Below are 12,545 nucleotides of genomic sequence, written 5' to 3' on the forward strand. Positions count from 1 at the left end.
CTAATTGCCATCACTATTGAGAGAGATGACTTGTTATGCCTCATTGTACCTGATTGAACATTACAAATATAAACACTAATGTAATATAGGACTTGCTAGGTAACTATAATACTGAACTAGAATGAATGATATTGTGCAAGATTTTAATATACACTTATTTCACTATTGGGTTTCAATTCTTTATCTATATAGAAATAACTGTTGTGATGGAAAATATGTCACTTATGTTGGGCTTTATTTATTATATCATTTATCTTTGTGTATAATGGTATCCAGGCAACCACCTGGTTGCCATGGTTACAGTTTTGGCGCAATTTTTTTGTATTGTGAGACGGGAGGGGCTTATTGTGTTTAAAGTCACCATGGTTCATTTGCACTGTGTTGGGTCTGAGGAAGGGGTCTGCGAACCCCCGAAACGTCACCACTTACTAAATAATTTATAATTTATCTGAATCCAGTGAGTGCAGTCCTTGAATGGCTGTCAGGGTGCATATCAAACAAATGATATGAAAATATGAAAAAAGATAAGCACTCACTGGACTTTATAAAAATATAAACTAGTCCAGTGAGTGCTTATCTTTTTTCATATTTTTATATATATATATATATATATATATATATATATATATATATACTGTATATATATATACATATACAGTGTATATATATATATATATATATATATATATATATATATATAGCGCCCCCTAGAAGCTGAATTTAGACAACTTGCATCATGCAACCCACCTCTAGCTTTCTAAGAAGGTGTTTGAATACTAGTGCAGGGGCCTTTACAGCATATGTGCGTATACTACTGAAAAACAGTAATAACTTTTGCTAGAAGCATTTTTGCTAATTGAAGTATATTGCAGAAATGCTTCTGTTTAAAATTTAAATAAAACCATGCACATTTTCAATTTTGACCTTTCTATCCTTTTAAATAACGAACTTACTTAAAATATACAATATATTATTGTAGTCTTTTATATATACATATATATAAATATATGTATATATATTTATATATATATATATATATATATATATGTATAAATATGTGTGTGTGTGTATGTATATACAGCTGTATTTTTGCCTTAGACTGTGTTTTGGAAACATGTCTGAGCAGGAGTCTTCTCTTATGAATTCATGCCTATGCAGTGTTGTTCCCCATGTAAGAGGACTTTAAAGTGTAAAGATACATTCTTTTTTGTTGAGCCTAATGTCTTTCAGGATGATGCTGTTCAGGCGATGCCACAGCTTTCTTCTATTCTGTCCCAAGCCTCAATGATGTCACATGAAGTGCCCTGCGGGTCCTCTCAGCCTCCTGGAGGCGTATATTTCCCTGCAGAATTTGCTGCTCAGTTATCGGCGGTATCTGCAGCATTATCTGCTATTCCTTTGCTACAGGGAAAGCGCAAGAGGAAAACTAGAGATTCAGATAGCAAGGTTGTTGTTCTTCCCACTACTATTCCGGTTGTCCTCTCTCATAGAGAGAAGGAGGACACGTCGGTAACTTCTGAGGGTGAAATCTCAGACTCGGACAGTATAATTCCTTCATCTGTTGAAGTGGTATCCTTCAGGTTTAAGCTTCGTGTTTTACTAAAGGAGGTTTTGGCTGCTTTGGACGACTCCGATACATCTATCGTGGTCAACCCTAAGAAATATAGTAAACTTAACAACTGCTACAATGTTCCTTCCACTGTTGAAGTGTTTCCTGTTCCAGACTGTGCAACAGAGATTATTGCACAGGAATGGGAGAGACCAGGGATTCCCCTTTCCCAGTCTCTTGTTTTTAAAAAGATGCCTCCTATCACTGACTCCATTAGGGATTCATGGCACACGGTTTCTTAGGTAGAAGGGACCATTTCTACTCTGGCTAAGAGAGCTACTATTCCCATAGAGGATAGCTGCTCTTTCAAGGATCCAATGGACAAAAAGATGGGGGCTTATTTGAAGAAGATGTATATTCATCAAGGTCTTCAATGGCAACCTGCAGTATGTATTGCCACTGTGTCAAGTGCGACATCGTTTTGGTACAAAGCCTTGTCCGATGCACTTCAGGTAGAGACTCCTTTGGAGGAGATCCAAGACAGGATTAAGGCTCTCAAGCTAGCCAATTCCTTTATTTCTGATGCTACCATGCAGGTTATTAAACTGGGAGGCAAGATATCTGGTTTCGCTGTGTTAGCCTGCAGAGCGTTGTGGCTAAAGCCTTGTTCAGCTGATGTAACTTCCAAGTTCAAGCATCTTGCGCTTCCTTACAAGGGGAAGACCTTGTTTGGACATGGTCTGACAGAAATAATTTCTGACATCACGGGTGTAAAAGGGTCTTTTCTGCCACAAGACAAAAAAATAGACCTAGAGGACGTCAGAGTAATTTTTGTTCCTTTTGTAACTTCAAAGGAAAGTCTTCCTCATCTTCTTCCAAACAGGAGCAGTTCAAGTCTTCTTGGAAGCCAAATCAGTCCTGGAACAAGGGGAAGCAATCTAAGAAACCCATCAGGTTTGCTCCCGATCCGGGATCGGATCAAGAGGGGGGGCAGAATTTCTCTGTTCTAGTAGTATCGCAGGGTTACAAAATAGAATTCAAGACTCTTCCTCTCAGGGGCAGGTTCCTCCTCTCAAGATTATCTGCAAACCAGATAAAAAGAGAGGCATTCTTGAATTGTGTCTGAGACCTTTCTTCCCTGGAAGTGATAGCTCCAGTTCCTTTAAGGGAACAGGGCCTAGGATTCTATTAAAATCTGTTTGTAGTTCTCAAAAAAGAGGGGATTTTTCATCCTATTCTGGAACTAAAGTGTCTCAACAAGTCTCTCAGGGTACCATCCTTCAAAATGGAAACTATTCGTTCCATTCTTCCCTTGGTCCAAGAGGGTCACTTCATGAATACCATAGACCTGAAGGATGCGTATCTTCATGTTCCCATCCACTGGGATCATCACAAGTTCCTTAGATTTGCTTTTCTAGACAAGCATTTTAAGTTTGTGGCTCTTCCGTTTGGCCTTGCCACAGCTCCCATAATTTTCTCAAAAGTTCTAGGGGCTCTGTTGGTAGTGATCAGGTCTCGAGGAATTGCAGTGGCTCCCTACCTGGACGACATCTTGGTTCAGGTGCCATGTTTTCAACAAGACAACTCTCATACAGCGATCTTGTTATCTTTTCTACATTCCCACGGATGGAAAGTGAATCTGGAAAAGGATTCCCTTGTTCCAGCTACAAGGGTGGTTTTCTTAGGGACAATAATAGATTCCCTATCTATAAAGATCTTTCTGACGGAGGTGTACTGTTCAGCCATCAGTGGCTCAATGTATGGAGGTAATTGGTCTGATGGTCGCTTCCATGGACATCATTCCCTTTGCTCGATTCCATTTGAGAGCTCTTCAGTTGTGCATGCTCATCCAATGGAACGGGGAACATTTGGATCTGTCTCAGAGGATAGATCTAGATCGGATGACAAGAGACTCTATTCCGTGGTGGCATTCTCAGGAGCATCTGTCTCAGGGCACTTGCTTCCGGAGGCCTTCCTGGGTAATTCTGACCACGTACTCCAGCCTGCTGGGCTGGAGAGCTGTCTGGGACTCGTTAAAGACGCAGGGACAATGGACTCAGGAGGAGTCTGCTCTCCCCATAAATATCTTGAAGTTGAGAGCAATTTACAATGCTCTGATGGCTTGGCCTCAGTAGTCCTTAGCCCAATTTATCAGGTTCCAGTAGGACAATGTCACCTCAGTGGCTTACATCAACCATCAGGGAGGAACTCGGATTTCCTTAGCCATGAAGGAGGTGGCTCGGATTGTTCAGTGGGCAGAAGCTCACAATTGCTGTCTATCTGCCATACACATTCCAGGAGTGGACAACTGGGAAGCGAATTTTCTGAGCAGACAGACATTTCACCCCGGGGAGTGGGCTCTTCATCTGGAGGTGTTCTCCAGGTTAACATTCAAATGGGGGTTACCGGAGTTGGATCTGATGGCGTCTCTGCAGGACGCCAAGCTTCCAAGGTACGGTTCAAGGTCAAGAGATCCGCAGGCCGCTCTGATAGATGCCCTTGTGGTTCCTTGGGATTTCAGTCTGGCATATCTGTTTCCCCTGTTTGCTCTCCTTCCACGAGTCATCACTCATATCAAACAGGAGAGAGCTTCGGTAATTCTAATAGCTCCTGCGTGGCTTTGCAGGATCTGGTATGCAGACCTAGTGAAGATGTCATCTCTTCCACCTTGGAGGTTGCCTCTGAGGAAGGACCTTATATCTCAGGGTCTATTCCTTCATTCAAATCTTGTTTCTCTGAAGCTGACTGCTTGAAGATTGAACGCTTAGTTCTGTCTAAGCGTGGTTTTCTGAGTCGGCAATTGAGACTATGATTCAGACTTGCAAGCCTGTTACTAGAAAGATTTACCATACGATATGGCGTAAATACCTTTATTAGTGTGAATCCGAGGGCTAATCTTGGAGTAGGGTGAGGATTCCTAGGATTTTGTCTTTTCTCCAGGATGGTCTGGAGAAGGGTTTATCAGTCAGTTCTCTGAAGGGTCAGATTTCTGCCTTATCTATTTTAATACACAAGTGTCTGGCGGATGTGCCAGATGTTCAATTTTTTGACAGGCCCTGGTCAGAATCAGGTCTGTGTTTTTTAATCTGTTGCTCCTCCTTGGAGCCTTAATCTTGTTCTTAAAGTTTTGCAGCAGGCTCTGTTTGAGCCATTGCATTCCATAGATATTAAGTTATCTTGGAAGGTTTTGTTTCTGGTTGCTATCTATTCTGCTCGAAGAGTTTCGGAACTCTCGGCTTTGCAGTGTGACTCGCCTTACCTTATCTTTCATTCTGATAAGGCGGTTCTTCGTACTAAGTTGGGTTTTATTCCAAAGCTGGTTTCGGATAGAAATATTAATCAGGAAATTGTTGTTCCTTCTCTATGTACTAATCCTTCTTCTCATAAGGAATGTTTGTTACACAACTAGGAAGTTGTGCATTCTCTAAAATTCTACCTGCAGGTGACTAAGGATTTTTGCCAGTCCTCTGCCCTGTTTGTTTGTTTCTCTGGAAAGCGTAAAGGTCAGAAAGCTACTGCTACTTCTCTTTCTCTCTAGCTGAGAAGTATAATTCGTTTTTCTTATGAGACTGCTGGTCAGCAGCCTCCTGAGAGAATTACAGCTCATTCCACAAGGGCTGTCTCCTCTTCTTGGACTTTCAAAAATGAAGCTTCTGTGGAACAGATTTGCAAGGCTACAACTTGGTCCTCTCTGCATACTTTTTTCCAAATTTTACAATATTGATACTTTTGCCTCGGCTGAAGCTTCTTTTGGGAGAAAAGTTCTTCAAGCGGTGGTGCCTTCTGTTTAGGTCTGCCTGTCTTGTTCTCCTACCCTAGTCATCCGTGTCCTCTAGCTTGGGTATTGGTTCCCACTAGTAATTGATGACGTCATGGACTTACTTTATCTTAGGAAAGAAAACAAAATTTATGCTTACCTGATAAATTTATTTATTTCCAGATATGGTGAGTTCACGACCCCTCCCATTTCTTTAAGACAGTTATTTTTTACTAAACCTCAGGCACCTCTACACCTTTATGTTATTCCTTTTTCCATTTCCTTTTGGTCGAATGACTGGGGTTTATGGGTAGGGGAGTGACACTTAACAGCTTTGCTGTGGTGCTCTTTGCCTCCTCCTCCTGATATTCCCACTAGTAATTGAGAACGTCTTGGACTCACCATATTCCGGAACTAAATAAATTTATCAGGTAAGCATAAATTTTGTTTTTCATGTTTTCATCTACTTAACTGCAAAGGGCTCCAGCGGGACAACAAGGGTTAGCCCACTATTTCTTTGTTTCACTCTCTCTCACTGTATATATATATATATCTTTTCATGTGACAATACTGAAGAAATTACACTTTGCTACAATGTAAAGTAGTGAGTGTACAGCCTGTATAACAGTGTAAACTTTCTGTCCCCTTAAAATAACTCAACACACAGCCATAAATGTCTAAATTGTTGGCAACAAAAGTGAGTAAGCCCCTTAGTGGAAATGTCCAAATTGGGCCCAATTAGCCATTTTCCCTCCCCAGTGTCATGTCACTCGTTAGTGTTACAAGGTGGCAGGTGTGAATGGGGAGCAGGTGTGTTAAATTTGGTGTTATCGCACTCACACTCTCTCTTACTAGTCACTGGAAGTTCAACATGGCACCTCATAGCAAAGAGCTCTCTTAGGATCTGAAAAAAAAAGAATTGTTGTTCTACATAAAGATGGCCTAGGCTATAAGACGATTGCCAAGACCCTGAAACTGAGCTGCAGCATGGTGGGCAAGACCATACAGCGGTTTCACAGGACAGGTTCCACTTAGAACAGGCCTCGCCATGGTCGACCAAAGAAGTTGAGTGCACATGCTCAGCGTCATATCCAGAGGTTGTCTTTGGGAAATAGACATATGAGTGCTGCCAGTATTGCTACAGAGGTTGAAGGGGTGGGGGTTCAACCTGTCAGTGTTTAGACCATACGCTGTACACTGCATCAAATTGGTCTGCATGGCTGTCATCCCAGAAGGAAGCCTCTTCTAAAGATGATGCACAAGAAAACCTGCAAACAGTTTGCTGAAGACAAGCAGTCTAAGGACATGGATTACTGGATGAAGGAAAAAGGATTCGATCCACACCAGAGAAAGTTTTAACTTTCTCTGGCGTGGATTGAATCCTTTTTCCTTCAACTTGTGCATCTTCCAGTTATCCGACGCCGAGGTTCATGCCACCGAGCACACCCCCACCAAGGAACCAATTGACAGTCCTCCTGAAGCGGTGACGTCATCCCGGAAGTACCGGGGCATTCTGAGGAGTAGTTCAGGCAGCGGGCGCCCACGGAGGCGGAGGAGACCATGGAGTACGTTCACTCTTATTGAAGGTTTGGTCCCAGATCCCGGAGGAGCCTGACAAATCCCAGCTGCAGGGTAAGAGGGCACGATCTGAGTGCCGCTCCCTTTGACACTGTGTGACACTGTGTAACTTTGACTTTGTTCAGGGACAACAGGGGACACTTATAATCCCAGACTCTGGTTCCTCTAACAGTGGAGGTTTTTATTACTGGTGATTTACCTGTGATTAACATACAGTAAGGATTCACCCCCTTCTCCCTCTTTGATTTAACATGGATTACTGGAACCATGTCCTGTGGAACGATGAGACCAAGATAAACTTGTGTGGTGGCAACCAGGTGAGTAGTACAAAGACAAGTGTGTCTTGCCTACAGGCAAGCATGGTGGTGGGAGTGTCATGGTCTGGGCCTGCATGAGTGCTGCAGGCACTGGGGAGCTACAGTTCATTGAGGGAACCATGAATGCCAACATGTACTGTGACATACTGAAGCAGAGCATGATCCCCTCCCTTCGATGACTGAGCCGCAGGGCAGTATTCCAACATGATAGCGACCCCAAACACACCTCCAAGACGACCACTGCCTTGCTAAAGAAGCTGAGGGTAAAGGTGATGGACTGGCCAAGCATATCTCCAGACCTAAACCCTATTGAGCATCAGTGGGGCATCCTCAAACAGAAGGTGGGGGAGCGCATGGCCTCTAACATCCACCAGCTCTGTGATGTCGTCGTGGAGAAGTGGAAGAGGACTCCAGTGGCAACCTGTAAAGCTCTGGTGAACTTCATGCCCAAGAAGATTAAGGCAGTGTTGGAAAATAATGGTGGCCACACAAAATATTGACACTTTGGGCCCAATTTGGACATTTCCACTTAGGGGTGTACTCACTTGTGTTGCCAACGGTTTAGACATTAATTGCTGTGTGTTGTTATTTTAAAGGAACAGCAAATTTACACTGTTATACAGGCTGTACACTCACTACTTTACATTGTAGCAAAGTGTCATTTCTTCAGTGTTGTCACATGAAAAGATATAATAAAATATTTACAAAAATGTGAGGGGTGTACTTACTTTTGTGAGATACTGTGTGTGTGTATATATGTATGTGTGTATATATATATATGTATATGTATATATATGTGTGTGTGTGTATATATATATAAATAGATAGATAGATAAAAAGCTATGTATGTGTGTATATATATATATATATATATATATATTCATACAGAAAGAGAAGTGCCCTACTAGTAGCGAACAACAGCTCAGTAGCTTGTTATATGGCTAGTTATCACCTGGTAGCAGTCTCTTTTAGCCCAATAATGATTTTCTTATCTATCTATCTATCTATCTATCTATCTATCTATCTATCTATCTCTCTCTCTCTCTCTCTCTCTCTCTCTCTCTCTCTATATATATATATATATATATATATATATATATATATATACACACACACACAGTATATATATATACTTTTATTTACAACAAAAAAATACCCTGATAAGACCCTATAAACATGAAAGCTATAAACAACTCTGTCACTAAAAAAGGATGGTTAAGACTCTGTCATCTCTGTCATACTTAATCACAGACAGGGACGAAACTACAGGGGGTACAGAGGTCGCAATTGCGACTGGGCCCCAAGGGTGGGGGCTCAGCTTCAAAAAAAAATTTTTTTATTTTTTTTTAATAAAAAACGTTGACCTGCCACTGCCTGCACTGATATCATTTGAGTGTGACATGATACTTCACTAGTGTCTCTGACTACAGGGGTTAGTCTTTCTGTTTTACCCATTGGTGTTTGTGTGTGTATGTGTGTATGTATGTATGAGACTCTGTGTGTATTTATGCATGTATGTGTGTGTGTATGTTTGTGGAACCAGCAAATTACAGACCTTGTTACTACAGCATGGGGGGGCGGGGGTAAACAGTGTCACTATACAGTACCACTATATACAGTACAGGGGGGGGGGGCTGGACCATGTCACAGACTACTGTGGTCACTTTATAAAGTACTGGGGCGGGTAGGGTCAGGCCAGCCATCTCACCAGCAGATTACAGACTGTGTCACTGACTCACTATATACAGTACTGGTGGGTTAAACAGTGTCACTATATACAGTAATAGGGGGGACCATCTCACAGACTGTGGGCACAGGGTACCTCCTTTTGCAGACATGTAATCTGATTCACATTTTTTTTCTGTGTAAAATGTAAAAAAAAAAAAGATATGTATCAAATTCACTTTTTTTTCGGGGGGGGGGGGCGGGGGTTCCTTCTTAGATTCTTGCACCTGGGCCCTGTGGTTTCTAGTTACGCCTCTGATCACAGACAATCCCTTCACATTGCATGCCATTCTCTGTATGCTGTAATGTTTACTTACCATCTTTCCCAGAGTTGTTACATATGAACTGTATGACATTTCAGCCTCATTGCTTATTCAATTAACCCCATTATTAACTTTCACTGGATGACTTTGAACTTCAAGTAACAAGTTTTACTAAGTCAAGCATATATCTTACATGAGATGTCATGCTGATAGTTCTCAGTATTATTCAGCTGATAAGTCTTATGTTCATAAGGCTTTATCTACACAAAGCATTTTCTTACCCTTGCATCATTGGTGTTTGATATTACATAGGGCATGGCCATTAACTGCAATAGTAAAACATTAACTTCACATTAACTTAACAACCCATGTATTTCTGTTGTTTCTAGATGGAAACATATAGAATCTTTTGATCCTTTTAAACATATAGTGCAACCATTATAAAACAAAAAGTTGCAGCAGGTACAGAGTTAATATCCAGATTCAAACATATATATTATACAAAATGAGAGAAGCACAAAATACAACTTACATTGAGAAAATATTTCAGGGGCATATAATTTAACTTATTACCATAAACGTTGCACTACACAATTTATGACCAGCAGAATATAAGAACCAGTGAATCAAATCTACTAACCTGTAGGAGGAAGGTCCAGCTGCAGGATGTTTGTTCTTCCATCTTCAAATTGTTTTTGAAATACTTTATCAGGAGTAGGGAAATCTTTGGCTTTACTCCCCTGTATCTGACGTGATGGTGCCTCTCTGCTGTATAAAGCTGGATCCTCTTCAGATGTTAAAGAGGGTAGCAGGAGAATTCTGTGGTGAAGTTGGGGGCTTGGTAAGCGAGAGGTTCCAGGAGAAGGAATAGGAGAAATCCGTTTGTATTTACTACTGGATAAGACTGAGTTACTGACCACATCATGTACAATTGATGGATCGTTGGGGGTCTCCTCTTCTGCCCTTTTGCTAGAGCTCTGATTATAGATTGTAGGGGGAGTTAAGGATTCTGGTAGCCTGCTTTCCTGCTTTTGCCGGTTGGAAACTTTACTGCTTGTTTCTCCCCTCTGATCTAACTGCCCCAGCCAATACTCTGTCTCCTCCACACTGTCACTTTGTAGTACCCTGAGGAGACTTTTATTAACAAATCCATGAGAACACTGTGACTCATTAGTTTGTAATAATAAACTGATGTCTTGACTTAACTGCTGTTGCCTCTCATTTTCCCTTGCTCCTAAATGAGGCCTCTCGTTGCCCTGCAAACCAATTTGATGCCTCTGACCTTGGTCATGTACTGTAAACACATCCACCTTAGACATGAATTCATTAGGTAAAGTGGAGTGGATAGGATTGATTTGCTCATACGTTCCTTCTCTGCTTTCATCCCCAGTGTAACTGTAGGTGGTGAGCACTCTCTGCACACAGGGCCTGATTTCCTGCACTCTAGCAACAACTGAGCTCTGACTGGATGTTTTATCATTGTCATGATGTTCTGTCGGGATTTTAAGGGGTGGACTGCCCTGCAGCACTGGAGTACTGTGATCTACCTTCATGTTTTGCATAACTCCCTGCAGGTCGCCCAGAAGGCTGTCACTGTGAGGAAGCAGACAAAAGTCAGAAAATACATCATTATCATACAAAGAAAAGGAGCTGCCCATTGCTACATCAGAAGAACGCATCCCTGAGCTCTTAAAGCTTGTTTCTCCAACATGAGCACTGCTCACTGAGTGTCCTGGTACAACACTATCTGTGTTCTCAACAGACTGCAGTCTCGGGCGTGTTAAGGAATCCACAGAGTCACTCAGGGAAACCCTTGCTCTATCTCTGCCCTGGGCCCCCACAGTCTCCTGGGCTACTTGCCCTTTCCACTTTATCTTTTTGTTCACAAAGTCCTCAATACTCTCCTTCCTCTTACTAAATCTCCTGCCCTTCTTTAATTTAGATGAGTGGCCCCTCTTATCAACAGAGGCTGAAAATGATTCCTGAAAATCCATGTGGTCAGGGGTCTCCCCTTCTGGGAATATATAATCTGCTGGAATGTCTTGAAATTTGCCATCCTGGTTACCCATATTGGCACGTGTATTCCTGATGGAGTGGAGAAGATGAACCAGCAGCCTGTCTTTTGCAGCTGTAAGCTTGTAGTGCTCTGCAAGGATGCTCTGGGTTGTGGTTTGCTTTAAGGCCTCTGTGAAGCTTTCATAAGGTGGATTTTTCTGCTCTGCCGCTTCTGTCTCTTTCCTTATTTGATAACAGTTTTCAAAACATATTCTGGCTTTGTCTCGAGTTACACAGCGTTTGTAAGTGAATCCCCTGACATTACCCCCAGGAAGGTAAAAGCTGACGTAGCAGAGTTCCATAATGGGTTTATGCAATTGGAGGACGGAGTGAGTGCTTTCCATTATACGCCTCTAATTATTCTCAAATTTAAATAATGTGATCAATGTTTCTAGGCTTCAATACATAGCATGTGATAACCAGACGGGGAGTCATCTGACTGAGATTCACAAAACACAGCCTGTTAAAGAAAGGAAACACTTATCAGATATTCAGCATGCCAGGAATCTATAATACACATAACTATACTTACTGCTATGCAAGCCTCCATGCATTAGAAATATATTGTATAGATGCATGTGTACTTGTACAATGATATAAGCAATTAGGAACCAGAGGCAAAATTCAAGTATCAGTGGCTCTTAACAGTTCAGTCGTTGCATTAAACTATTAAAGTTTAATCTCTTTTTCACAAGTTCTCCTTATCTCCTCTGATTGTAAGCTCATTGGCACTCTCTAAGGCAAGCCCCTACCACTATTCTAACCTCCAACACTGTGAACCCTTGGCACAGGGTCTCTCACTATAGGTTGTCATTTGTTGTATCAATAGATTATAAGGTCTTTACACATTGTTCTCTACTTGAACATTTAATTTTAGGTTTCTGGTGGCAGACTTCCATGTATGTTATATTTCTTATTTCTTATACACATAACCTTATTGTCATTATCTCATAGTGGTTATGTTGAATCATTTATTGTTTTCTATCACTTTGCTAATGTTCCATAGCTGTTATTTGTAATGTTTAATATTTAACATATATTCAAAATAGTCCTACCACAAATATTTAAAGGGACAAAAAACACATTTTTCTTCCGTGATTTGGATAGAACATACATGTTAAACAACTTTCGATTTTACTTCTATTACAAAATGTCTTTGTTTTTTGTTATCCTTTGTTAAAAAGCAGTAAAGTTCAGGGGTGTGCAAGTGCCTGCTGCACTATATGTCAGCAGTTTTGCAACAATGTTATACTTTAGCAAGAGCACTAGATGGCAGCACTATTTCCTGTCATGTAGTGATC

The 12,545-nt window shown here is 41.3% G+C and overlaps 1 protein-coding gene across 1 annotated transcript in view; it reads right to left on the minus strand.

Annotated features, from left to right (window-relative positions):
• Window positions 1-11,588, minus strand: part of FMN1 (formin 1) — a 480,791-nt gene extending 469,203 nt beyond the window's left edge. The window contains exon 1 of the mRNA XM_053711972.1: window positions 9,830-11,588. Within this exon, the coding sequence (XP_053567947.1) occupies window positions 9,830-11,588 (1,759 nt within the window). The remainder of the gene's footprint in view (window positions 1-9,829) is intronic.
• Window positions 11,589-12,545: the final 957 nt, after the last annotated feature.

The sequence above is a fragment of the Bombina bombina genome, chromosome 1 (genome assembly GCF_027579735.1).
Source record: "Bombina bombina isolate aBomBom1 chromosome 1, aBomBom1.pri, whole genome shotgun sequence".
NCBI lineage: Eukaryota > Metazoa > Chordata > Amphibia > Anura > Bombinatoridae > Bombina > Bombina bombina.